This window comes from Echinococcus granulosus (assembly GCF_000524195.1).
Source record: "Echinococcus granulosus chromosome Unknown EG_S00004, whole genome shotgun sequence".
NCBI lineage: Eukaryota > Metazoa > Platyhelminthes > Cestoda > Cyclophyllidea > Taeniidae > Echinococcus > Echinococcus granulosus.
The window spans coordinates 1,089,293-1,116,289 of record NW_020170384.1 but is presented as its reverse complement, the minus strand read 5'-3'; the positions used below and the strand labels follow the sequence as shown (position 1 = coordinate 1,116,289).

At 42.2% G+C, this 26,997-nt stretch overlaps 3 protein-coding genes across 3 annotated transcripts in view; 2 read left to right on the top strand and 1 right to left on the bottom strand. All coding sequences in view use genetic code 11, as the record gives it.

The window, feature by feature from the left end:
- Positions 1-9,325, top strand: part of EGR_01117 (Fibronectin type-III domain-containing protein 3A) — a gene marked incomplete at both ends in the record, with an annotated part of 51,821 nt that extends 42,496 nt beyond the window's left edge. Inside the window, 7 exons of the mRNA XM_024490366.1 lie at positions 305-605; positions 3,796-4,348; positions 6,457-6,705; positions 6,807-6,976; positions 7,155-7,555; positions 7,640-8,171; positions 9,189-9,325. Of these exons, the coding sequence (XP_024355185.1) occupies positions 305-605; positions 3,796-4,348; positions 6,457-6,705; positions 6,807-6,976; positions 7,155-7,555; positions 7,640-8,171; positions 9,189-9,325 (2,343 nt within the window). The remainder of the gene's footprint in view (positions 1-304; positions 606-3,795; positions 4,349-6,456; positions 6,706-6,806; positions 6,977-7,154; positions 7,556-7,639; positions 8,172-9,188) is intronic.
- Positions 9,326-17,552: 8,227 nt separating this feature from the next.
- On the bottom strand, positions 17,553-18,539 carry EGR_01116 (hypothetical protein; the record flags this gene model as incomplete). The annotated part of the gene is made up of 3 exons (XM_024490365.1): positions 17,553-17,684; positions 17,829-18,073; positions 18,467-18,539. 3 exons carry the CDS (start codon positions 18,537-18,539, stop codon positions 17,553-17,555), a joined length of 450 nt encoding a protein of 149 aa, XP_024355184.1.
- Positions 18,540-22,420: 3,881 nt separating this feature from the next.
- Positions 22,421-24,041, top strand: EGR_01115 (hypothetical protein; the record flags this gene model as incomplete). Its single annotated transcript, XM_024490364.1, has 7 exons — positions 22,421-22,466; positions 22,643-22,728; positions 22,811-22,922; positions 22,988-23,116; positions 23,156-23,259; positions 23,310-23,391; positions 23,881-24,041. The coding sequence occupies 7 exons, from the start codon at positions 22,421-22,423 to the stop codon at positions 24,039-24,041; spliced, it is 720 nt and encodes a 239-aa protein (XP_024355183.1).
- Between the last annotated feature and the right edge of the window lie 2,956 nt (positions 24,042-26,997).

Here is a 26,997-nt window from a genome sequence, read left to right as displayed (position 1 = left end):
CTAAAAATCACATAAAAGCCATTTGCTTGCTACGTATGACACAAATCTAAGCGCTTACTCCATTTATCCACTGAAGGTGAATTCTAGCTTAACTGCAGCTGTCCTTAAAGTCTATTGTCACGTCCAACAAAGTCCTTTTTTGTGGCCCTCAAGTTATTCCTGAACCCAACATATTGTGTTTTTATTTGAAATTAACCGTATTATATACGTGTTAAAGGGGTGGAAGACCAGTATTTCAGTTCAAATTACAGGATTTTGAAATAACCAAACCTTAATAAGCTGTTTTCTTCCAACCCTTTACGAGGTATACTCGGGCTTAGAACGACATTTCGAACTGCATGATTTGCAACCGGCCTCGCGAATTGCCTTTCGCGTGCGAGCTGTAAATGCGGCGGGCGCAGGAGGATGGAGCCCTGTGGGGAGCTGTGTAATGCCTGCTGCTCGACCTGACCAGCCTTCCGGTCTTACCCTGGATTCTTCCTCGCTCCTGGCGACGCCTGCCGCTGCAGCAGCCCCTGAAGCAGAGATTTCTGTTGGCGGTGTCTCCATGACCACTGCCCGCCTTGTCTGGATCGCTCCTTTTGACAATGGCTGCCCCATCACCAGTATGCGCTTCTTAATCCCTTCATTTTGATGAACAGTTTATCAGCTTACGCTATGTTTTACTATTTTATTTTTAGAAGAATAGACAAAGATATGACACCTTAGTATTATTGTCCTAATAGTAAAATTAAATACGAGAAGTTCGAATGCAGAACTACTCAATTGCGGTAGTGGTAGGACCTTGGAGTAACCGGAACCGAAGTGGACTAGGCACAGACAGTATTGCATAGCAGCAATGTGATGAGACAAGGATAATGAAAGTTATCGAGCATTGATGCAAATAATACATGCAGTTCTTGTTCATTTTTTTGTGTCTCCATTCTAGTGTTGGATTGTCAATGTGTTCCGTTTCTTCCTCCCCCTCCCCTCCTTGACTATTATTTTTCTTAAAATATTTGTCTAACGATTTACTCTTGAAAAGTTGTGAAGTCAGTAAAGTTGGCTCCCTTTTGAAATTAATTGAGAGGGTATCGTGAATTGGTGTAGACAACAAAAGCTACCGAAGATGTTAGCTAACTCTCGGGGATTTGTTACGTTCAGGATGCAGCTCCACGAGAAGAGTGACCTTAGCCCAACCTCTGGCACTTCGTTAGGCGCTGCAATATTTTCGCAAACAGATATTCTTACCACTAATTTCTTTATTTATTCAACACTCACGTTAGTCTCCAGGCCATTGTTAAGACCGCTTTTCAAAAAAACAACGAGATTTACTTTATCATTCCTGCATGTTAACGGCGAAAACCTGAATTTCGTCCATTTCTTTTATAAAGTCTTGCTTATTCTTTATCGTTTGGAATTTGAGTACTTTTCGCATTTAAATTTTGGTTATTAAATTTAAAAGAATTGTTCTAATGAAGTAAAACTCAATTGGTTACGCATGTGCATTTTTCTGTTGAATCGCCAGAACCTTTTCTATCAAGGATTTAACGTTGCTTGTGCATGTGACATTCGTTACACTGCGTAAATGCAATTGGACGACTGAGCTTTGGTCCTACTCCGGATTTCGGGCATTTAATTCATTAAATTAATCTCGGAGCTTGCTAGCAAAATAAATTTTAAATTTATGGCATAGTTTTCTCCGTTAAAATTAGCAGACCATTTATAGTGCTTTGGGGAAGTAGTTTATCAAAATAAATTTTAAATGGCAATCTCTAATTTGATTTTCATCTGAATGCGTAGACCACTCCTTCTTCTCCGAAACGTCGAAAATTTCATACAACTGCAGTGTCCAAAAATTTGGAGATATTTGCGGACATCTATGCACATTCTGTATTTGGTGGAAGGTATGGGAAGCCACCGTTGCCCCTGAAACAAATAAACGTCTGTCATAATTGTTACAGTGTCATTCCCCCATCGCCTAGTAAACCTTGGCAGCTCATCTACCACTTGAAACATCTTTCTGGACGTCTGTACCGACATTATCCAGCTTTGACTGCACGCTTTGCGAAAGATGTAATTCTGCTCTCTGGAAAGGCTTTAATAGTTTTCCATTCGGCTCTTGTCCTCTTTTTACGTGCCAATTCTACATCTCAATTTGGTCTGCTTACATTCGTATAGAGTGAATTAGAAACCCAATTAACTTCAAACAAATTCGGACCTGCATGTTTTTTTAAATACCCTTTCGCTGTGTTTTTTTGGACATTTTTTAACCTCATCTGCGAACATTTCGAAGTTGCAATTATTAGTCTGGAGTTGAGGATACACGATTAGACGTTTAACTCTCATCATCACTATGCTATGTGGCTCAGTCAGTTGTCCAGAAATCAAGGCTTTCAGATTTGGAGCACGGATTTCTACCGTTATTTTCCATAAAATAGATATATGCTATAGATTACTTTGGATAAGAATAAGTACATTCAGTCGCTGTCCTGTATGTGAAAGCTCTTCTTAATGCGACGCGAATTGGTTGACTTGAGCTATGATCGGGTTTTGATAGAATAAGAGGTACGGGAAAGCGTTCCACAGTTTCATTTAGACTGCCATCGAATTTTGGGCTAACACGACGTCAGGAGTTTCGTTTCTGTTTTTTCTAAAATGCAAGGAATTCGTTTAGAGGATACTTTTCAAGTCTGAAGCTGAAGCTTCGATACATTTCTGAATGAACTGCTTTCTCCAAATGAATGTAGTCCCTTTTTCAGTGGTAATGCTCCTGCATCTTTCAATAAGATCATGTGTATTTCAGGAATACAACCTACACTTCATGATTGCCTGGTTAAAATGTTTTCCTCGGGGCCCAAGAGCGCAAAGTGGTATCGAAATCTGACCTATGAATAGCTCATTCACAAGAGAATTGTTTTATAATTTGTTTTGTTGACACTAATTAGTCTATTGTTGTTTTGGGTGATTTTGACAAAAAACAGTCATTATTCCATCATCCTATTAGCACAAAGCAGCTAATTCGTCCCTACTGAGACAAATATGTTCGCCCATTTAACGAGTGATTTATGAAACCTCACCTTTTGAAAATAAACACTTGGAGATTTTTAACTCTACATTCGCCAATAAAGGCGTATGAGTAGAATAGGAACAGTGATTTTTTGTCCTCACAATGAGGCATAAAACTTACTGATAACATTTAATGAAGGCCTGGCCTTTTGCTATTTGCAGAGACCGTCATTTGACTTGACCGACACAGGTAAGTTAAAACTGGCAGTGATTGCAAGAAACTAGTTTCACTAGGCTGGTTTCCCCCTGGTATGCATGCTTGTTAACAAATTCCTAAATTGAAGTTGGCTTTGGGTCTTGAAAAACCAACTTCGTAAATTTTTTCAGCTCATATAGCCGTCCAAGTAATTGCACTTTATCATCCATTCTACAATATCACCTTAAGTATGGCTACAAAATGCTTTCACTCATCTAAGTCGCGGCTGAACTATATTTTTGAATATCCTGGGTTTCATGGATATGCAAACCTAGGACAAATGTGGAACACGGTCAGAAAAGTCCACTCATCCCTTTTCGTTTTATGCTGGTTTAAATGCCACAGATTTAAGTGTAAAATCGTCTCCTATATTAGTTCATTTTGTATCATTAATTTGTCCCCTCAGTTTGAAAGTGATGTCAATTTGTAACCGGTGAAGTTGACCGATGACAATAGCGCTGTAAAAAGGTTGGACTTTTTGCGTACTTTTTGTGGTGTCTTGAGATCCGAATCCGCAAAAGCACGGCCGGTTTCTGCCACTCTTTATCCAGGTTACAATCTTGAAGTGACTCGCTACACCAATGGTCAGACCTCGACACCCGCCCTGTCGACTGGAACAAGTCACTCTCACACTGTATACCTCCCTCTTTATGTTGACGGTGAAGATCTTATTCAAGCAAAAGTAACGGAATCTCTGCCACTACCACCTCCATCTCTGCCTCCACCTCCTGACTCTTTCTCGGAGGAGGAGGCCGTGAGGGTGGAGAGAGGCGGAAGTGCAGGGGAAGTAGGAGATAGACTTAATAACGGGGATTGTGGCGACCTTCGAGACGTCTTCTGCATTCCCGGTCCCTCCAGCCTCCTCCTTCAATCCTCCCCGGTCTCGGCCTCGCCCTCTCCCCTCCTCTCTCTAGGTATCGATTCAGGTTCCGGACTCTCCTCCAATGTCTCTTCGGAAAGTGGTCATCAACACCATTACCAGCATCTTCATGCGAGCGTTTCCAAATCCCTGGGTCTCAGAGTACGTCATCCACCCGGTGCAATGGGCGTCATGGAATACGTCTACTACACTCTTACCGGACTGGAAATCGGAGCTAAGTATCGGTGGGTTTTAGGATTACGCTTTAATGTGTTAGTTACCAGCGCCACATGTTAGACGTCCTGACTTACAAATGCATGGCAAGCGCTCTTAAGTGGCTGCATCAAATAGTATTGTGAATAGATTAATCGAGTTTAAAACAATGAAATAGATGTAAGATGTTCTTGATCTGAGGATAATCCCATTCGTTATTTCTAGAGCAGCAGTTTGCTTAGGAGGTTTAGTAGTGCAAGCGATGGTGTCATTAGAGCCATAAGAAATCTGGGTTGTTACGATGGTCGATTGTCCTCTAAGACTCTTGCATCGGATGTGTTACCGATCTTAGCTCGGGTTTGGTACCCATAAAAGTATTCTTACAATGATTCAGAAGTACCACTCCTCGTCTTTTAACCAGCGTCATTTGTATCGCCTAACTGGTCATTTTAGGGGCATAGGTTCTCCGAAAAGCCTATTTTAATAGTATCGTCCACGAAGCTAACTCAACCACACAAATATTTCGTAAAGGATAAAAAATAACTATCCTGCGTAAATTCTAACCTCGAACTCGGAATTTAGGGTTGAGTCACGCATCAGCCAAAGCTTTACTTAATTTTGTTGTGTAAGAGGAATTCAATGTTGGATAAGGTGAGAATTGTCTAATAAAGGTCTGTCTTGCTGAGCTCTCAACCAAAATTTTCAGATCACTGCTTTCGTTCTATCCCTCAGCATTAGTGGCAGGAAAACGTATAGTGATTTAAGGTAAATAATTGTACCTAATAACTATAGGCTGACATTATCAATCATTAGCACGTCAATGGTATCACCATTTCATAGTTATTCAGTATACTATTGCTGATTAATCAACGTGTTAAATCCAATTTATCGTGATAGTTGGTGCCTCTCTCGAGCAGTATGGCTTTAGCCTTTTTTTTCAGAAACTCACGGTAAACAAAAGTTGCCAAATTTTCCTTCCTAACCACGCTCTGCGTGTTTTGCGTCGATTCATCACTGGCACTGGTACAGGGAAATGTGGGTTAAAGTTCGCACTTCTTATCTTTGGTCAAAATGACTGTACCGGTTGTTCCTTTAATCTTGAGGTTCCTATTCGGAGGTACATATCATAACGCGGGCACAACTGTGCACCACAGTCTGTCAGTGGCCAGTCAACTACCCTAATATGTTTAAGTGTAGTTGGGGTTGTTGACATGTACTATTTGGATGAACAGGCCTCATATTTATCTTACCTTCTCAAAAATAACAGTTTCCCTTACATTCACGTTGCTAATCATATGAAGTGGTCAGTGTGTCTTTGGAAGGAGACGTTGATAGATTGTGTTGCATGAAGTGGGCAGGCGATCTAGATGTCGCTTCATCAGATGATGGTTTAAGGAGGAAGGTTCATTATTACTTGTTGCCTAGCAGGTGTCGGTTTTACTACCTTGCCGGTGCACTTGAGTATTCATCAGCTGCGCTCTGACAATGGGAAAGGTGCTTATCTAGATTTGCATTACCTGAGACAAGAAATTATGGCCACCGAAGGGGATAGCCTTAAACCCGATTACCTACAACGAGATAAAGCATGCATCATTATTGATAGTTAAGCTTTTCTTCAGCCCAAAAAGCCGCCCTAGAAACACTCGTAAGCTTGGAAAATGCGGCAAATTATGAAACCTTTCTTTAGAGCTTAATAATACTTTTCTAATGGCAGGTTTTTCTCTTGAAGAATTTGTTTGAGGCTGATGTAATCTTGGATGCGAGGAGGGTAGAGCAAAAGTACAATTGAGTTACGCCCCTTGCATATTGCCTCATCCAAACTCCTTTATGCCTCTGAGCACACCCTTTCCGGGCTTCAAATTTCTTAAATCTCGCGTAAGTGGTAGTGTTTTAATAAAGATCTTTTTTAAACGCCGGAATTCAAAATCACTGTTCTAAGATCTCGCACTTACCAAAGTAAGTTACGGTTGTGATTTTCTTTTCAACCAAGAAGTTACGTTTTCTTACTACACATTTTGTAAAACACTAACATCATTTTTTTCTGGCTAATCTTATAATTTTCATGCGGTTCCCCCTTATTCTGTTCTAAACACACTTGTAAACTAACCCAACATTCTCATTGGTTGACTTTTGCCCGTAGAGTCCGTGTGCAGGCGCTGAATGCTGTCGGCGTTAGTCCCTTCTCAGGAATTCTCCACTTTTCCACCCTCCCACCGCTTCCATTGCCGCTGACGCTGTGTTGTGTTGGAACCACCGCGAGTGGTATCAAACTTCGGTGGTCTTCGTCCGTCGACTCGCACGAAACCGATGAGGTGCACCCGAAGTCGAAACCCTCGACCTCGACCAATATCAAGTACATCCTCGAAATGAGCAAAAAACCGGAATCAAAGTGAGTTGTACTTTCGATCACAAAGTCACACATTTACTTACTGCCTCACCTAACACCTTCCTCACTCCACCGTTCCTTACGCACACATTAATGTTTCGCAGGGGCTGGGTAACCATCTTCGAGGGACCACAAACCTCTTTTAAGGTGCGCAAACTGTCAGAGGCCACACGCTACTACTTTCGTGTTGCCGCAGTTAATATCAGCGGAAAAGGCGCCTTCTCCGAGGTCCTGCATGAAAAGACCGCTTACTCACAACCACCACCTGTTGAAGGTAAAAACCGTTGTTAAATAACTTCACCCTTTCGTGCGTGAGTGAAAAGAAGGTTCCTTTAAAAATGAGGCGACTCATGTTGCTTTCACATAATTAAATGTTTTGTTAGGATTACCCTTTCCGAGTAGCTTTTTTGAGATTAATCAAATCTCTATTTGTTCTTTTTGATTGCCATCAGCACCACAAGTGGTTGACGTCTCTCACACTCAATGCAAACTTCAGTGGCCGACACTGAATAAAATGGGACATGACCCGTTGATCTATCTGGTTCAGTTAACCCGCGTCCCTGGCATCTCTAGTACAACCACCATTACAAAAACGGCGTTGGGATCTTCACCATCGACTGAGTCTGAAACCGTGACTACGGCAGGGGTGCTAACAGAGGCGTGGGAAGGGGAGGAGGAGGCGGTGACGGTCTACCGGGGAGCGGGGACTTCTTGCACCATTAGTAACCTTGCCTCTGGTACCAACTACATCGCCAGAGTCTGTGCCATCCGCTGTTGCCAAACCGAACATCCGGAGCAACTACCTCTTTCGACTTCTAAGGCCGAAGTCGATCAGGAACTTGTTACTCTACAGGTCTGCTTCTATATTTTGCAAAACGTGGATTGGAAGTCTTACAGAGCAAAAACACGATTTGGCTTATGCGCAACTCTATTCTAGACCCCATTACCAGCTTCCTCATCGAGTTCCACATGCGCAAAGATAATGCTGATACACGGTCCCTTCTCCGTTGGTACGGCTTTCACAACTCTGCCAAAAAAGCGAACATTCGTAAGCGAGTTGATCAACTTCGTGTTGCTCAGATCGACGCTCGTCAATTGTCGTGCGACTCTGCCTCCATCGACAACACATTCGGCGCAGGAGAAGTCGCCATCCCCTCCGCCTCGACGCCCATCCATGTTAGCTGTGAACCACCTCATCGCAATGTTTCAACGCTTGCGTGCGTACGCGTTCTTTCGACACATCAGTGGTCACTCCATGACCTCATCACGGGAGCGTGCCCAGCGTCGAATGGCCTGCTTATTTGTCATCGGTTTTGTGCTATTCACACTGCTCTGCGCCTGGTTTGCAAATCAGTTTCTTCTCAAGTTTTCCGACGATGTCTCGCCAGCTGCTAAGTGGCCTGGTGGTGGTGGCTCCCTAGAAGACAGCAGTTCCTCTGCACGGGCTGCTCTTTATGCCACTCGTGGGCGTCAGTACCACCAGTAGTCGTGATCGCTTTCTGTCTTTGCATCTCTGCCTCCCTGTCTCACTTCCTCCCTTCTTGTGTGCGCGCGTGCGTGTTCGTCCCTTGTCTTGTCTTTCTCCTCCACTTGTGCTTTCCACCCCCTTTCCCCCTTCCATGCATACGTGCACGCATCCCATCTTCCTCTCTATCGTTGTGTGTGTGTGTGTGTGTTCGGTGATGGACCTCTGCCTTGATTCTCACGTTATGCACACAACTACAGCTAAATCTATGCGGCGGCGTTGAGAGGATGGGACATGGGTGCGGTGTGGCGTGGTGATCTCCTCATGGCACCTTTTCGGCCTCGCCCTTCCCCTTCTCCTCTCGTACGGAGTGCACTGTCCAGTCTTTAGTCCCTCCTCTCCCTTCCCCTGCCCGGTCTCCATGTGATTAGACAGCGTTACCTATGTTTTTACCGCCGCCCTCTGTGTACATGATGTGCAGGCGGGCATTTTCACAAACACACAGCAGCAAATACCGCACACGCATACACATCCCAACCAACCTGTGGTATATTTTTTTTTGATTTATGTCGGCTTTTTTCTCGTGTTTGACTAATTTTATGAACCTTATTTATTCTCCATCAGGACTATAGGCACGTAGGCTATGTTGGATGATGCTACTGCTGGTGAGTGGGAGGGTCCCCCTTTCCTGGTCTGCAAATATACATGTGAATGGGATTGCCGTTCCACCGACTATTCCAACACACGATCTGCTTTGAAGACGGTTGGTCAGATCCTTTGCTCTTGCATAAAACCTATTGTCTTTTCTCTCTGTCTACCTTTTATCCTCCTCCTGTGACCTCAATGAAGACAATCAGTTGGTGTAGTTGATGATCTCGCTTGTCCGTCTGTGTGTGTATGCCTGTGTGGATGTACGTGTTCTCTTGTGGTTGCGCTCTCTCCTTTTTCAGATATACACATTCTAAATTAAGATGCTTTGATCACATACACCACAAACGATGTGTTGGCGCTTGTTACGTAGGTGGAGGTGGGAAAGTAGCAACAACTCCGGTATGTCGTTACGTGGCTTTGCTCTACTGCCTGTCTTTGATTGAGAGCTATGATTTGCAAATGCGATACTGGATCCTGCGTTCAACAGCGGTTTGTCTCTTCTGCTGACTGGGCGTGATACCTAGTTTAAGAAAAGTGCATCTGTTTATGGCTGGGTTTCATCTGAGGAGGCATTAGCAACATTTCATGATAAAATGAGGGAGCAAAATCCTGTCGAACCCATTGCGTAGCTGTTTATTGCTGGATGTAGGCTCCACGGCCAAAATAGTACGCAGTCTAGGCAAATAAACGGGAGCGGAGTTCGGGCTGGCTGACATGTCTTCCACTTCCCCAGAAAGGTATAAATCTATACCCAAAAACAATCTTGCTCCGTTATGCAGCTTGAGTTGCTGCTTTTACCGATTTGCATTTGTGACCCTTGACATAAACAGATTGTTCTTGATAACAAAGTTATAGCGAGTTAAAATACATGATTTGAAGCTCCTCATTGCCTTCAAAAGCACAAACTCTAAGTTTTGAAGAAAAAAGTTATGTGCTCCCCACTCTTTCGATAATGGATCGTGTTCATTAATGTTGGCGTAGTTTTACAGGAGTAAGGAAGCCATCGAACTGTGGCAAAATTTGCGTGATGAAAGAAGGGCTAACATGGAAAATGGCCATAATAATTTGGCAACTGTCAGGCATTCCAGTGTATAAAGTTGCATTGCGATGAAAATTTGGAATTGTAGTTATACCTTACAAAGACGCCAAAACTGTCAAGATGTTCGGGGCGCTTTCGTAAAAAGACGAGTCTTTGGTGCAGTATGCACGGGTGACGTAAGCAACTTTCTAAGACTATAATGTTTTTGCATCATAAAGGACAACATATGAAAACAATTCATCACCAAAAATGAAACCTCCATATTTCACAATAAGACCATCTAGGCTTTTAAATTTTTAGGGAGCTGAGTTATTATCGCCAGGTATTTGTGCTGTTGAAATAATAGTTTAAATTGACTTTCAGTTGGAAAAAAGTGAATTCAAAAGGTGCGGGAGGAGAGAGCGAAAGGAGTCACCTCATGCGCATAGCCAAGTTCACAACATTATTTTCAAGTTATTCGAAAGTGACTGGTTGGATTTCAATAAAATAAAAGTGCCACAATTTCGTTTACCGCTTGCGTTTTAAAGCGGTAGCACCCAAAGCCATTCTTGAATTTGCAACGAGTCAATGTACTGTAAAGAACATAATACTTGTGTAAAAAAGAGGTGAAAGGCCACCAGCGTAACGAATTAATTGTAAGTTTTTCAATAGGTTTTGGTGCTGAGCCACTTTTGGGCTCCACTACCATACGTCCGCCCGGTGACCAGGCCTCCGAGCCACTCCAGTAGCCTCTGACCTTTCTGTACCTAAGTAATACATGTGTAACTCAAGTGCTATGCCTCCTATCATCCTCAAAAAAATCCGGGAGGCTACAACTAGAGCAATTCGAAGAACATACTACAAGGCAGATGTAAGATTCAGGGTCCCAAGTAACTAAGCAAAGTAGTGAATTACTGCAAAGCAATTATTAATACCAGCAAAACTTGGCATATCTAGAAAGTGCATATTAGACATAAAAGCTTAGATTAATGTAATTTAGTTTTTCACACTGAAATGAGCAGTTTCATATCGATGGAAGCAATAAAAATATATCGGAGAAAAATAAAAAAGGGTTGGCAAAGGAACCTATTTATAATACTTAAGGCATCTATTTTATTTTCGCTCTTCTCTAAATGTAGTGTCTTATATTTGTTATTTACATACATATAAATTTCTAATCCATACTTTGTCAAGGCTGTTTCTGTTTGAGTAGATAACTTCATTGTGCGGGCTTAGTAAAACGTTGTTTTCTTGGTCGGCAGTTGTGACTTTTCACGGATAGATATGCTCTCTGATTCTGCACCCAGAGGAAATGCTTTCATTCGTTATGGGACTCGAGCTTTGCACATAATTACGGGGATAAGTATGCCATTCACTATTTGTAACCGATGTCTAAGTGTGTTGCATTCTTGGGATCGTCGGAGCCATTGGGTTTTCCGTTATTTGCGTTTTTGCAGGAATATTTCTTTTGTAAGACTTCCTACAACTATGAGGCATTTACTTCGTTGCTTTGTTTTAAGTAACTGTTATTGTTACCATCGTTACACAAAGCAGATATTGATAGTCGACTGCATTTCGGGAGGCGGTACAGAAGTGCAGTCAGCTTAAATAGTCTTAGTAAGGCAAATAAGACCTTTTGCTGGTTCTAGTACTGTTTGAGTAGATCTTTTTAGCCTTTTTGCATTTATGCATTATTTTTGATGACTGCGGTGTATTCTAATTTTTGTTCTCAAACCATCTTTAGCCTCGTCGGGCTTTTCATACTCCTCATTGAGATGCCGTTTTGCTGCGCATTTATTCCACAGACCGAATTTATTGCGCGTATTGTTGACAAGATGGGCCCTCTTCCCATCGCCATCGTCTGCATAATGTATGCCTGATTATTCCTTATTAATCGTATTCTTTTCCCCATTTTCCTGCAATATGGTTAGTAATTCACCCGGAAATCATGATGCAGCATTTAGTAAATCGTTCTGCTCTTCACTCATTGAGAAAGTGAAAAGCTCTTTACAATATCTGTCGATTATAAATACTTCCTGTCTTGGTTCACGCCATCTACTCCTATTTTCTTATAACTGAATACCTTAATCTTCTGCCTGAAACCCAAAAGTATTACAGTGGTTGGTTTTTGAATCACTTCAACCTATTAGCCGCACTTATTTGTTTGCGCCTTGACATGGTTCCTCAGTAAAAATACTGCTTTCGACTGCTCTGAGACTCCTAAATTTAGAATAGTTTAACTTCTGAATTCGGACAGAGAAATCCTATTTGCATTTCTTTTTTATTTCAGCTGAATATTAGCAGCATTGTGTGTTTGTATGCAGTGCGTAGAATGCACTCAGCCTATTCGTTCAGTTGCCGCTTATTATTGCACATCCTATTCTTTTACTTCGTTTAATTATTGTCATTGTCTGTTGCGTAAAAGTTTTCGGTTGGTTTCGCAATTTCCGTTGTGTGAACTATATTTAAATGTCCCTCAATTCTGTCTCTTTCCTGAAGTATTGGCATAATCGCCATGGCAATGTGTCCCAGCATCTCAATGGGCTTCGCTTTGCTGTTTCTCCTCGCTTCCGCAGCTGTGCGAATTCGGGAGTTCATTTTGGTGAGGTGAGTGGCAAGTTTTGTTGTAATTAGTCTCATTATCAATGTTGTTCTTCTGCTGGTCAGACTCTTCTGGTGAGTCAGTACACTTAGGCTTGAAATCGCATACAATTAAGTTTGCTTTGCCTAAACTGCCTGACGTACCACCATCATATAGTTTCAGAACTGCTACACGATATGTGAAAGTTCAAGCTGATACAGTATCACTGAAAGCCTTTTGGTCATCATTATCACCCAGTTAGCTCTACTCTCCATTTCCATGCCATTATAAATACCACATCCACTTCACTTCATTGTTGCAGTTAAGTACCCCATTATTAGTGCGTACATTTCTTGTAAAGCTACCAAAGATCCTCCAGTAAGTAGGTAACCTTAAAAAGACTGGATGCATGTCGTGCAGATATATTCAGTCTGGGTAGGTTTACCATCTTGCACCAGTGCCACGTGCATCACGCTTGCCCAAGCTCTTATAAGCTCATTTAGTCGCTTCTGAGCTTTATCAGCACTAAATGATGTCCATTAATTTGTGTATATATACACGGTTTAACTATGAATGAAAGCATGTCAATTAGTCGCAGCATCACAGTCAGATATTTTTGTTTTTCTAATGTTTTCTCCAAAAGTTAATGGGGAAGAGTGGATACACTATAACAGATTTACTGCTCTATCATTTCGTCTGCTTCGTGTGCTGTCCTCAAACCGCCTTCCCTTCTTACTTTTATATGCGTGCATGCACGCGCGTATATGGGACCACGGACTCTGCAACTTTATGCTTCTTCTGCGTTGAGCACTTAAAATTCCTCTGCATTGACTTGATCATTTAGCACTACAATCGTATCGTCGCGTCCAACCTGCTTAATCGTCCTGATGGAGCAAAGAAAATTATAAACTATATAATGGAATAAGTGATTTGCTCTCTTTACCTTAAGGTTAACGACTGAAGTTGCATCGTGAGACCAGATTGTGAGCTCCTCTGCTAGAAGATGTTTTGATGCGGTGTCAAACTTTCCAGTACTTTCGCAGAGCTTTTGGTATCGAATTCGTGATTTTCTTAACTGGCATCTCATCAACTTATTTCTGTTGATATGTGCTATAAGCTGGGGTCTTCTTAACTGAGCTACAAATCTTCACTGTGAATTACGCAACTGGACTACTTCTGGATTCCAATTTTACCATACTTTTATCGTGCCGAATACAATAAAAAAGATGAAGGTAGTCTAGAGACCAACGATTGATCTGATTCATCGAGCATAGTCGTCACCTGCATCGTCACTCGAATGATTAGCGGTCATGTGAATGGCACTACGCTTTTTCCCGTGTTTCCAGCTCACAAGATCGCCTCGGAACTATTGTTCGTTGGAAAGTGAATCATCCTGCGTCGGGGTCGAGGAATCTGTGCATTTTGAATTTGTACTCACGTCTGGATACGTATACAGACCTCATGATTCTGACGCTTTTAGTGTCCGCTGTAACACCATATTGCTGTCTTTGATATGCATCATTTTCCTGACTTTACGCTTCTGGCAGCTTTTTCCATTTTTTCAAGATTTTCACTAGATTAAACCACAATTTGTCAAAAAAATATTGCTTAGTTTTAATTTGATGTTGAGATTTGTCCCACAGCCGGACTTATCTTAAGTTTAGCCTTCTGAGTTACTCATCGGAAAAGGTATAGATGAATAGCTGAAGTCCGATGAAGATCATTATGTGCTGTAAGACGGCGACTCCGTGGAAGCAACTCAGATACACGAGGACAACACGTAACTAGGCAGTAAACGATTCGCATTGGAAACCGCGTTTATCCCTTTAGTGGTGGTTAGTCAGATGAGTAGCCAATCTCCTAGCATGCCGCCCAGTTGCTCAAAAACCGCAGCGATGTGGGCCGCATGCGCACCGCTCAGCGATGGGGCAACTGATTGAAAAACAGCTGCAAGAATAAAAAGGAAGAAAAAAGGGACAAAATGGCCTAAAAATGGACTCTTTAAAAGTACTCATTTCGACTAGGCTCTGGCACGAATTAGATATCTCTACTTCCGCGCGGAGAAATCCAGACGCTGAATCTCCGATAAATAACCTGTTTGTCACAAGTCTAATCTAGTTTCCACTTGTTTCTGCATGCACGAATTCTCGCATTAGACGACAGGCATGGCCTAACACGTCCACTGTGCGAATGAATAGGGTGATCTTTTTTAACTGCTATTTGTGTTTACATTTGCTTTTCATAAGCACATCTGCCCCGATAACTGCACTGTGCATTCGACTGCTTGCAGTACCGTTCTTTTGCTGGTATCAATATTTCTGACTTCCATCGCATGCTACCATTGCTCTGGTGATGTCTCCGCGCTTGCAAAGATCCGACTTTATTTCTGCTTTGGAGTTCTCATTGCTGAATTTCCATAGGTCGTATGAAATGAAATTTGCGACAAGTCGATGCTATGTGCTTGAAAAATCAGGATATGTAGCTGTTTGATTGAGCGCCTTGGAAGAAGTTGTTTCAATCCCGCTCTTCATTTCTTTAACTTTCCACCCTTTCACCAATGATTTTCTATTCTTTGGTCAGTAGAAACCACGTACTTTCGACGATTATTTTTTTTCAAAATCTTATGGCATTGGCTACTTTTAATCACTTAAGAGTATGAGGACGAAGCGTTCCATTTAACAGCTGTTAAAGGCAGTACTGGCACATTTGTTCTTTATGTCCCTTTTGGCAGAGGCGGAAGTAAGATAGGTATTTTTACCATTTGAACTGCTGAGCTGTTGAAGGGGTGGCCTACATTCCCACCAAGTGTTGACATTCGGACCCATTGTGTTGTCTGTCCAGGCCTGTCGCATCAGGTCTCACGGTTCATTAGTTGAATTCGGTGCGTAAAGTAGCTAGAACTGTTATAGGCTGGCTGTAATTCTGGAGACGTGGACTACAGTCTGGATGTAAAAACAACAGAGTCTCCCTAAAACGCCTATCTGCACAGAACCGTGTCGTCGGGATAGCAGAATACAAAAGCCAAGGACAACGGTCTGTTTAGCTGCCGGCAGACCGAGCTGTGTTGGGTGAGCCCCACGATTCACACTTACCGTACATGAGGAAGTGAGGGAGTAAGGTGACTAAGGGAACTAAGGGATACTGACCCTCTTGAGAAGATTGGACTTTTTCCGTCTTCTCACTTGCAAATTTTTTCCCCAGCTGTTTAAGCCCAATCTCTGCATTGACAGTTCTTAACTGCCCTGGGGAAAGTTGGTCTGCACTCGCGTCTCCATCGTTTTTATTTGAACCACTAGCAGACAACACTGTAGCGACCCACTCATTCTTTTCTGGTGTCCTTCTGTCGTGTCTTCGTTGGCGCGCAGTCTATTGTCACACCATATACGAATGTCTTAACGACCCGGGATTTAAACAATTTTTTCTTGCGCTGATTAGCCTTTGTTTCTGCTGAAGACTTAACTTTTTTACCTTTGGTTGTTGGATTTGCTCACTGTCACACAAGAACCATTTCTCGCTATGAGCCATTTGGCAATAAATATGACTCGGAGCGGCCTCGTAGCGCGGAGCGAAGAACGAGTTGATGGTCTTTGTAGCTTGTTTGATTAGCCTCCACGACTTTCCTTTGCAATTTGATATAGGCACAAACGAATAGTTCCACCATTTGCGTTAAGCATGCCTGAAAATTCATGGCGCGTTAATCTGGAATTAACTTGCTAATTGTCATTCATCACTACCAAGAATAAGTCTTTTTGAACGTGATGCTTCATCCCAAGAATCAAATCGTTTCAGCTACTTCAGGTAAATCGTTCCGCCATCGAACCCTCTCGAAATTTTATACAAAAACTGACTAGGAGCTCCTGTGGCTTTGAAATCGAGTTTAAATTCATGAAGCGGGCAAACTCAAAACATATCGGATTCGGTCGACATTTTGTGGTATAGAGGCTGAAAATAAAGAAATAAGACAGACGCACGAAAGACTACCGTACCAGTGCATCGACACATATCTGTCTGTTTTACAATACACAAACAACCGCATACATAGTAAACCATAATAAAAATTGCACGAACTTTTCTAATCACCTGGTGGATGCTTAAGGAATCGTCACACCGCATCCGATTTTAGTGACTTTATGAACCCACTCGTAAAGTTTGCTACTAGAGCTGAGCAATCCACATAACTCCCTGTATCACTGGGCATGTGTAGCACCCGAGGAAGCCTTATTGTCGAAGCACGGAAGGGCTGAGAGGCTAGTCGCACATGCAGCCACCAGCAAAGGCTAGATTTGGGATTGCGAAAAGGCCCACTCAACAGCACACACGTGTGAAATGGTAGTTCATCCGATGGTTCAAGTTGATCCTGTTCGCTTCCCACAAGTTTTGTCCATTACCAAATCATTACATACTAACCCCCTTGATTTACTCTATCAGTTTAATTTTGTATTTGATCAAAGTATTGCTTTTTTCTTTAAATTTCAGTACTCGTAGAACTCAACTCACGAGACTGAAAACATCCATGTATTAGTACATGAACTAAGCGTGTGTGAGCCTCCTCTTTTAGACGAGCGCGATCGCAGGGTGGCGTTGGAATGCGGGCTGAGTCGGGACTGCACAACGCACCGCAACCGGCGTACTCAGGGGTGGAAAACGCTTTTCCGCCTGCTGCGCCAGCCTACGGCACCGACTCCATGATGGATAGCATGGCTGCGGGCGCGATAAGGGGCGCTGCGCAGGCCGTCATGCAGAAACCTGGCTACTAGCCGACTGGATTACCTCTGTTGCGCCGCTCATTTGTCGATCTCCTGTAACTTCGTTGTGATAACACTTCTGCTGTTGTATCCCAATGCAAGTATGCACTGTCGTTCGTTATTCATTCACTTCTTTTGTATACAACACCGTGTCACGCTCCTCCCAATATACTCGTTTCCGTGTACTTGCCCGTCAACTCATTTGAGTACTCGACAAGCCCCTTCGGAATCCATCAGTTAATGGTAAGCAATAACATCACTTAGACAGAGTTTTGGATGCAATAGCAAGGGTTTTACTGATTACGGTTTGATGATCCTGGTAACAAAGAAGCTGGAGGAGTATGGATCAGAATCCTCTACGAGGATGGGATTTGATGTTGGAGGCAGGCTTCAAATATCAAATTTCTTACAGTTATTGAGATGCGACCAAAAGTCCTCCAATTTGCGGTTGGGAAATCGGATCCGAAATTTCTCCTCGTAAATTTTGTAAAATACTTCATTCTCCCTCGCCAGTTCTTTCGCCTAAGATTTAGACAAGAATAGCGTAGATACAGGAAAAGAGTCAGTGTGGCCAACTTGGAATGGTCCGCTTAGGGTTGCAGTAAGGTGACTTGATGAAGTGGTAGCTTTTAAAAAAGGGTAAGCAAAGCGTGATTAGACAAGTACCTTTTCGGCGGGTAGTGTTGTAGCTTCTGCCTCCTGGCTAAGAAAGGGCCTGGAGAGGTAGCGTTCATTTTGTTGGGTCAAAAGCAGCTCATCCATGAAAGCAGCCTTACGCGAGGCAGTCAATCGAGGTATTTTTCTCTGTTTTCCAGCCCACAAAGAACCCGGCACGCGTTTATAGGGAATGAAGTGACCCAAAAGAAGGGATGTCAACCTCATCGCCTGTAAAGTACAAATACAAGATCGACCTGTCAAAGCATGCGTGCACGCACAATAGAATGCACGTCAATGTACTCCACCAAAAAGGGATTGACTGCACGTTTCAAGACATATATTCGCCTAGACCTGGGGACCTTACCGCGTACTTACGATGTGTTACATCTGATTTAGGCACTGACTAACCAATCCAAAACGCCAGTTCGGGGACTGGGAATACAGGTATATCGATTATTTTTCCAACTTAAAATACAGGTATAACCTCATGAAGGATAGTAGATCCGAGCTAGTAGGAAGACTCTCAATTAGCGATATTGCAAAATGCAACAGAGGCAACTCTTCCAAATGATTAAAACGCAAGCCACCGGCATTTCAGAGAGCGGGTAACGCAGGAAGGATGACCACTCATAAAATAAAAAGCTTACTGGGAGAACTGGACCTCAGGGGCGCCACCGCATTTAAAGTACCCACCACACAGTAGGAGAAAGTAAAATGCATGTCCTAAAATCAAACATATGACTAAATAATACTAACTTTTAGGCTTAAATTTCGGAAAAGAATCCGTAAATTGTAATAAAGGGTATCTGTAAGAGGTAGCAGTTGCGTAAACTCCAGTCGTTTTCCCAATGAAGTAGGGTCAAATCAGTGGAGAAAAAATGACTTCGGTTGCAATTAAAAGTTACTTTCACTTAAAATGTTAATCATTAATTTTATTGCTTTCTTGTTCCGAATTATGTAGTTATATTTATATCTACTTTATATCTACTATAAACCACATCAATTAAGATTTTAATTTCTAAAAATCTAACTTACGTCTACCTTCGGTTCTACATTGGTGGCAGCAGAAAGCAAAACCCATCTTAAGGGGCAATCATCCTGATTTCTATTACTACATGATAAACCCTAGCGTGATGGAAGAAGTACAAATGGTGCGAATGAGAGAATCTGTGACGACGGCCAATAGAACGGTTGCAAATGACGTCTACCGTTGGCAATTGTCCCACTTCCGTGTTCTACAGGAAAGCCATCAACAACTAAGGTGATACTAGACGTTACCCATTTGAGCCGTTCGTTACGGAGCTGTCTACTGTGCCTGTACACAACGCCTCTTAGCTAGCAGGATAGAACCCAGATAGATATATGGCTAGACAGCACCGGAGTAAAAACAATGTTGTAAGGAAGAACAGAAGTGGATTCTTATTAGCTCAAAACTATTCAAAACTACTATTTAGTTACATCACTGCTGTCAGGTCGGTATTCTCACGAATGTATATTGACACGTGTGATGGCCAGCACATCCCCTTGTCCCCCTAATATAGTTCCCAATTTAAACGAAACTGCAGATCATGTGGAATTGCTAACTGGGGTTGATGACGTTGCTGTCAAATATCATCTCAGTTGCATGGGAATTTGATCACCGGCGCGGTCGGTTCGTGGGTGTTGTACTTACAGCACCAACTACCACTTTGTGATGGTCAACTCTGAAGGTTGACCAAATGAAGAGGCAGGAAAGACGGTCAAAATGAGTAGTAAAAACCTCCAAATGAGGTCGGTGCTGTGCTGAATTCTCATTTGATGAAGAGAGCATTTAGAATGGTCCTGATTCTTGAATATTAAGCCCTCAGAGAGGTGATTTCCATCGAGGAAGAAGTTATTCGGCTAAAGCATGCTCTACAATGGTATATGCTGTGTGCTAATCGCTAGTAAAATTAAAACCAACATGAGGAGAAAGAATATCCTGCACCCTTACTTTGGCATGACCTGGAGTGTGTAGAGACCCACAGGAAGTTTCACTTCAAGGTTAGTTTTGGTTAGCAGATTCATGATACTTCTCCGTTGATGGCCGTTGTGTAGACCCCGAGAAATGATGTTTTGACATTTTGCAAAGTTGTTAGCGTGAAATACCGATCCCCCCTTTTTTCATCCCCATTTTTTCGTCCCTTATAACTTTTTCATCAGTGTCCAAAGCACTGCTACTTCCATTACTCAGCGGTACATGGTCGTACTGGGCGGCACCCGCTTGTCACTGTTGTTGTTGCTAAAGCTTTCTCATAGAATCGGCAACTCGCATGAAGGCAAGTTTTTCGCTTGCTTCTGATTTCTGCATAATATAAACCACGACAAATAGGATAAACGCAACTCCCTGCTTGAAATGTCCGCTGCTCGGTTCCGTGTTCTACCCTCCTCATGCTGCAGCCAAAATAGTAACGCACGCTCGTCCATAGTGTTCCCGCGCAGGTTTACCCATCCACAGCAGATAACTCCTGTCCGTAGCGTCTGAACAGTTTAGCCAATCAACGAAATTGGAACTATCCATCACTTGGAACGGGTTTGCCTACTGCTGCTACCAATTTAGCTCTCCCAGCCTTCCCTGAAGCCGAAACGAGACATACCGACACAGAAGAATGCTTAGTGCAAAGCACATGAAGCTAGAAGCCAACAAAGGGTCCCAATGGCGAGCTAAAAATGCGATCTGAGAAGAACGAAAAATACGTATAGACATGCATCTAAAAGGATATCCGTTGCCTATAGTATCGTCTTTTCCCTATGAAGTGTTGGTGATGAAATGCGACCATTTTATTGCGAGCAAATTTTTATAAGAAGTATGGCCTTATATCCTACCAGTACAGGTAAGACAAATTTTCCATACTGCAGCACCCACCTCGTCACTGAGTGCGTCGACGGTGTGAGCCTTTACTGTAAGTGGTTGGGGCCTTTTAGAGGCAGTGGCATGTGGAAAATACCATGAAATAGAGGATATAACCAAAGTCTGGGGATACAAAAGTTCCACCTTAATTAAGCCCCAACTTAATTAAATGGTTTCTTTGGCAGTATTTTATCGTCCCCATTTTGGTGAAGCTATTAGGTAAATTTTGAGTTTGCTAGCATTTAGATAGTGAGATTGAACAGCTTTCTCTCCGTAGATTAAAACTGTTGCGGTTTGACCTGATGATTAAACTTTTATACTGCACGGTGAATTGACGCGAAGGCACAGTCGATGTGATGTACAGGTTGACTCCTTAAAGGTTAACTCGAAGCAGCGCTATTGGGGTCGTTTCAAGCACCCTCGCATAAACCAAACTGTCCGAACAGCCTTTGCCGTTAACTCGTTCCTTACGAGCAAACATTGCATATGAGTAGAATAAGTTTGAAATATAAAACAATTATTTGTACCACTGTAGCGCCCGTAGACTTTCCTGAAGACAAATGAAGCCAATACTCGTACAGAATGTTTTGCAGACGTACAGAAGGGCTGGGGGTTGTTGGCATGGCGAAGCTGGGTCAGGCCACTTGGTGGAGGTACAATGGTGGAACACTGAAGTAGCACCTTTATCAAAACCGAGAATTATACAAACATGTTACCTATTACGTATCCCCTCTCCTTTTAAGCGTCATCCCCTGCGCTCCCCACGGTTCACGGCCATGGCTAGTGTCCCTTCAGTTGTTAATGGCTTTCCTGAAGAATGCGGAACTGGAGTAGCTGCCGCAGGTAGACGTCATTTGCAACCCTTCTGTTAGGGGTTATCACAGATTGGCCCCATTGGCAGCATTTCACAAAAGAGATCAGGGTGGTTGCCCTTTAGGATTGGCTCCACTTTCCTCTACCACCAATGTAGTGTCCTGTGACTTTCTTGAAGGCGAAAAGATTATAAAACTAGGGCCTAAAATAAATTACGAACGCACATAAGTCGGGGCAGGGGAGCTACTGGCATGACCTCTGGGCCATGCCATCCAGCGGAAGCGCAGGAGCGCGGTCCTAAGCACCCGAAAAATAATCAAAGCATAACACATGGTTATAGCAGTCAAAAAATTATTTATTTTATTTGAAAACTAGCCTTGCCTCATCAGTAGCAATTATGCAGATAGTAAATTTAGTGCGCTTGCCAAACACCTTTCATCAGCGAGCCGCCGTGGACCTAACTATCCACAGCCCATGTCCTTCCGCAAGCGTGTTCAGTTTCGCTTTTTTCCCGCTGATTTACTTATTAAGCATTGCGGCTAAAAACGCCTTTTTGTAAACGCTATCACCAACTGGGTATTTAAGATGGCTTGCTAGTTTGTAATTCCAGCCTTTTAATGATTTCTAACAATGCTTACAAGGAGGAGTGCACATGGAACCTTCTTTGGCATTTTCTTTTAATGAACCTCTGTTTTACTAAACCAAGACTCCACTTACGAATCCAACGTTAAAAAGCCAGAGTCTTTTTTATTCATCAATGTCATTTTTACAATAGGAAATGTTGTCCTAAAAGCACTTTTTGGATTCACCTGGAACAAAGGATTGGTGAGTTGGACCTGTAAATCACCAATCACGTTTTGTTTGTGATTTAGAACTCACATATAATATTCGTAAAACTGTACCTTAACCGTAGGATATCATGATTGCCTTAGCCACAGTGTACTTGTTCTTCGCTCTCATTCGCGGTAAGTCTCACAATGCAATTCCTTCAATTAAAGGATATTTCATGTGCGTTTGGGGAACTAAATCCATTGCGTCATTAAAAAAACAAGTCCACAAAGCATTCTTGAGTTGTAACATAATGTTATGCATTCATTAAGTACAAGCCATGCTTAAAAATTGCTTCCACCCTGATGACTAGCGGAGTCGAATCAATGGGGCTCTCGCGTGATAGGAGAAAAGTATGGGAGCTCTGGACCGATGGTTTTTCGACTGAATGGAGTCGCGGTACAGAACGACACTACGTTGCAATTTTATTCAACTTGAACTATATTTCAATAAAATAATTGCCTTTTTTACCTTTCTTTAGGAGATAGAAGCATATGATCATTCCGGAAAGAAAATGGGGAATGTGGAGGTCATCGATGGACGCTGTTCTTTGGCTGGAAGAACTATTGGCTCACCGTGCACCAACAAAGATGGTAAAGTAGTGTATTTTTATTCACTACATTGATTTTGAATACTGAACTTTTTTGTGGTTCGTTAGGTGATGTTAGTCTCACTATGAATGAAGTGCGTGCTCAGTGGAAGCTTATAGTGAAAGGTAAAACCGAACCTGATCAAGCATACACGGTCCTCTTCGTTCCAGACTTCAAATTTCCTATCCCAAAAAAAGGTAAAGCAGAGTTTCCAAGCTTTAGGTGTTGCATTTTAGGTTACACAGTCCCAAGTATTTCAGTGCCCTTAACACGTTTTGCAAATGGGAAAGACGAGATCTACATAAAGTTTGCGGTGCAAGGAATAGACAACACAACACAAGTATGCGTCTTTGAAAAAGGTTTTTAAATGCTATGCTCCTGTGTTCAAAGGCTAAAATGGAGTATGAAGGCTGGGACGCGTGTGTATGGAGTGGGCCTTATTTAGTCGCGGAGTATTATCCCTACTTTTGCCGTAAGCTGCAAAGTCTTGATCCTTTTTCACCCCACAATAGATTGTCAGTCTAAGTAGCTTTGGCTTCATAAAGTCAGAATTTAACTGTAAAGTTGTGCTTGGTATTGCACTTTAATTATTACAGTAATTGAAACTCCCTTACATTTTATTTAACATTGACAAAAATAAATGCAGCTTTTAAGGGAATTTTTGATATCGTACACGTAATATGATAATGCTGCAGCGTCCAGTTTACTTTCAGTGACCTTTTAAGATGTGTGAGTCCGATGGGAACGTGGTCATGTGCGTAGAGGGGGATGGATGACCTGTTAATACGGACGTCAAAAGGTCTGCGTAGTTATGCCTAAAACTTAAACAAACACCATCCCGTCGCAACTCCACTATCAGTTCTACCTGCAGAAATGAAGACTGTAGTAGAGGCAAACAAAATTTTAAAATGACCGTAAACAAATCAAATCCTTCTATTATTGCCACCTTTCCTTCTATTAGAACCGTTGGACCTGGATTGGGATACCGACACCATGATTTTTGGGGGATTCTTTCCCAGGATGTATGCTGACTACTCTGTAATAAATTTCACTGCTGCGGACACCCTTACAGTTACTGTGGATTGGGGAGAGGCGGCCGAACATGTTCGTAAGTTTTCTTAGATTATCATATGCCGACAGTAAAAAGGTCATGCAGAACTTTAGGTTGCATAAAATACTTCACCGAAGACATTTCCATCATAAGGATCGTCAGCCTCGCCAGCGCTGATTTTAATCGACAAAAAAATGACGATCCGAGTAAAGCACTAGCAGCTTGTACAATTGTGGTTGGAAATTTTATACCAGTTTGCAATTTAGACAACTAATTAATACGAATGCATGTTGGACTTAATGAACAGCACTGGAAAATTAATTTTGTTGAGCCTTTTCCCGGCCATTTTTTAAAGGGCACGCGTTATTAAGGCGACTGTATTGATAAACATCCAAATTTATGTAAAAAAATCTAATCCAGTGGTCCAGCTGATGAAAAGGAGGTTTAAAAATACTGGGGTTCTGCTTAAATTGCTAACTTTTGTTTGTGCTTAGAAGCTAATATGGCTTAACACAATTTCCCGATGGCATATGATGGTAATTTTAGCGCCGTGTTGTATTTTCATAAACCTGCTTTCTAAAAAAACAGTATCTGCTGTGCCATAATGCATACAGTAAGAGGGTTTAGAACTACTTAGATTGTACTCATGGTTATTGTACCATTTGCAACCAATTCAAACGCACAACTATCTTTCACCACTATGTTTTCAAGCAGTGGCATTTGTTATATTTTATGCGTCAAAATCAAAGTAAAATGCAACATTAGGTCCGTTCCTCACGATGCGTATGTTATTCCAGACACATGTGTTTGTGAACTCTCACCTACGATTCTTCCCCTTTCAGCGGTCGCCTGAAGTATTTATGATACGCTGGTTACTTAACGCTCGACTTTGGTGAAGGGCCACTTCGTCTCCCCCATTGCCCTTAAGCCGGGTGGGCTGGCCCCAGGGCCATGGTAGCAGCCCCCCGCGCCCAACTCAACGTCCACAATACACATTCTACACCAGCATTATGTCTTCTCTCATCTTCAAGGAAGCCTCGAGGCGCTAAATAATGTATTACTGTGCCTGGGTTGATTGAATTGTGTCTCAAATAATTACTGATTCACATGCTTTAGTGATACTGAAAGAAAGATTTCATCATATTTAAGGAAAACTTCACTAGGAATAGTAGAATTACGAATTTAAAAATACCAAAAAGTCAACGATAACAAATAGAACGCAATTTTTGTCTTTTAATAAAATTAATGGCTAATGTTAACCCCCAAGCAGGTACCGTCATGCGAAAACACTGATAAGATGGTTGGGAGCAAGCCTTCATCCGATGAAGGAACGAGGATGCAGACCGTTTGCTTTGATGGATTCTATTCCTAGTTGATTTGCAGTTCTGCTGGAATAGCTTGCCTCGTGTATGTGGCACAACGACCCACTTTGCTGTAGTCTGCCATCTGCTCCACTGATCATCCGAAACAATAGTGATTAGGCTAATGACTTAATTATTTATGTCCATCAAAATCCCCTAAAATATGATCTCGAAGAAAACCACGGTCTGAAACGCTGGCTTTAAATGGGGGTGACACATGTGAAGATTGAAGAAGTCAAGAATCCAAATGTGAGCCAAGATATGTCCTCTTGATGTTGGGATGGAGTTCCATTTTAGAACTTAATTTAGGCTTATGAAATTCTGAAGTTGAGTTGCATGTTTGGCGAGCGTCAAGTACATGTTTATGATATTACGGTGCTTCCCTGAGTTAAATCGCTCCATCTACAGTGCTACCTACCCTTTGTGTTAGATTATATATCAAAGGGGTTAAAACTTTTGATAAAATTCGCGAAAAACAAATATTCGTGGGGATATGCCAGGAGATTCCAGACAAAGTCAAGGGCTTACTGCAGGCGGTAATAAGCGATGAAACACTTAGGATAAGTTAGCTAGATATCCTTTTGTTTTCTTCCGACAATGCCTCATGAAGAGTTGGGGTACATTCGCTTAAGCACAATTTTCGGGATTCAGTGTAACAACATGCAGTGTATTGCAATACATGTTTAATCAAATGTATCTTTTGGTCAGGAGGCGATCAGTAAATGGGAACCTCGTGACGAGTAGGGCGCCACGATATTCATGCCCCTTAATCAATTGCTACTCAGTGAAGCATGTCCTCGTCCGACTCGTCCACTCGTTCCAGGTATATGAACTCGGATGCGGTAGAGAGAAATACCGAGCCTACTGCAGTACTTTATTGGCTTAAAAACAAGTACTGACTTTGGACAAAAAAAATCATTTTTTGCAACGGCCATTCTGCAATGCTTATTGTACCAAGCATGAGACCATACCAGTCATTTTTGTTTCAAAATAGTTGATTTCATTACTTTTACGAAGAGGAATGTGTAAAGTACTGTAATGTGATTCTAAAATGCGAAACCTCCTCTCGGGGTTTGCATATAACTCAGTAATCAGAAACAACTCAGCGAACCGCTCTTTCTGATCGGTGCGTTAGCACAATGAAAATAAATAAGTAATTTCTGTTAAAACAGAAAGCTCCAACATAATTCCATGACAGGTGCCTCAGAGTGTGATGGGAATAAGTTTGACAAGGAGGGGACGGCATGCAAGATGCCTAGCAGATACACTCCGATGCCTGTGGTACAAAGAGTAATTGCCTGAGCTGCAGAGACGATCTTAGAGCACAAAAGAGCTGCATAACTTTCAGGCTGGTGATTCGCTTCTCTTCCCCGACTTGAAAGCCCGACTGATTAGGTGGCCAAAAAGAACTGCAGAAAAAGTGCTTCCTGGACGGAAAGATCATACTCGAGAAATGCTTCTACAAACAGTTGTTTTTGTTACCTTTCCGGCGCTATGGGGGCGCAAATTACTAGCAAAAAATTACTGTCCTTTATTTTGGCACTTTTATTCACATCCTTATAAAGCTTTCATTAAGACTTCCTGAACGGCACCAGCTTCGGCGATGTTGGTATCACTGTTGATCCCTTATGAAAATGTCTGTTCACCCGGCTAATCATGACTCTTA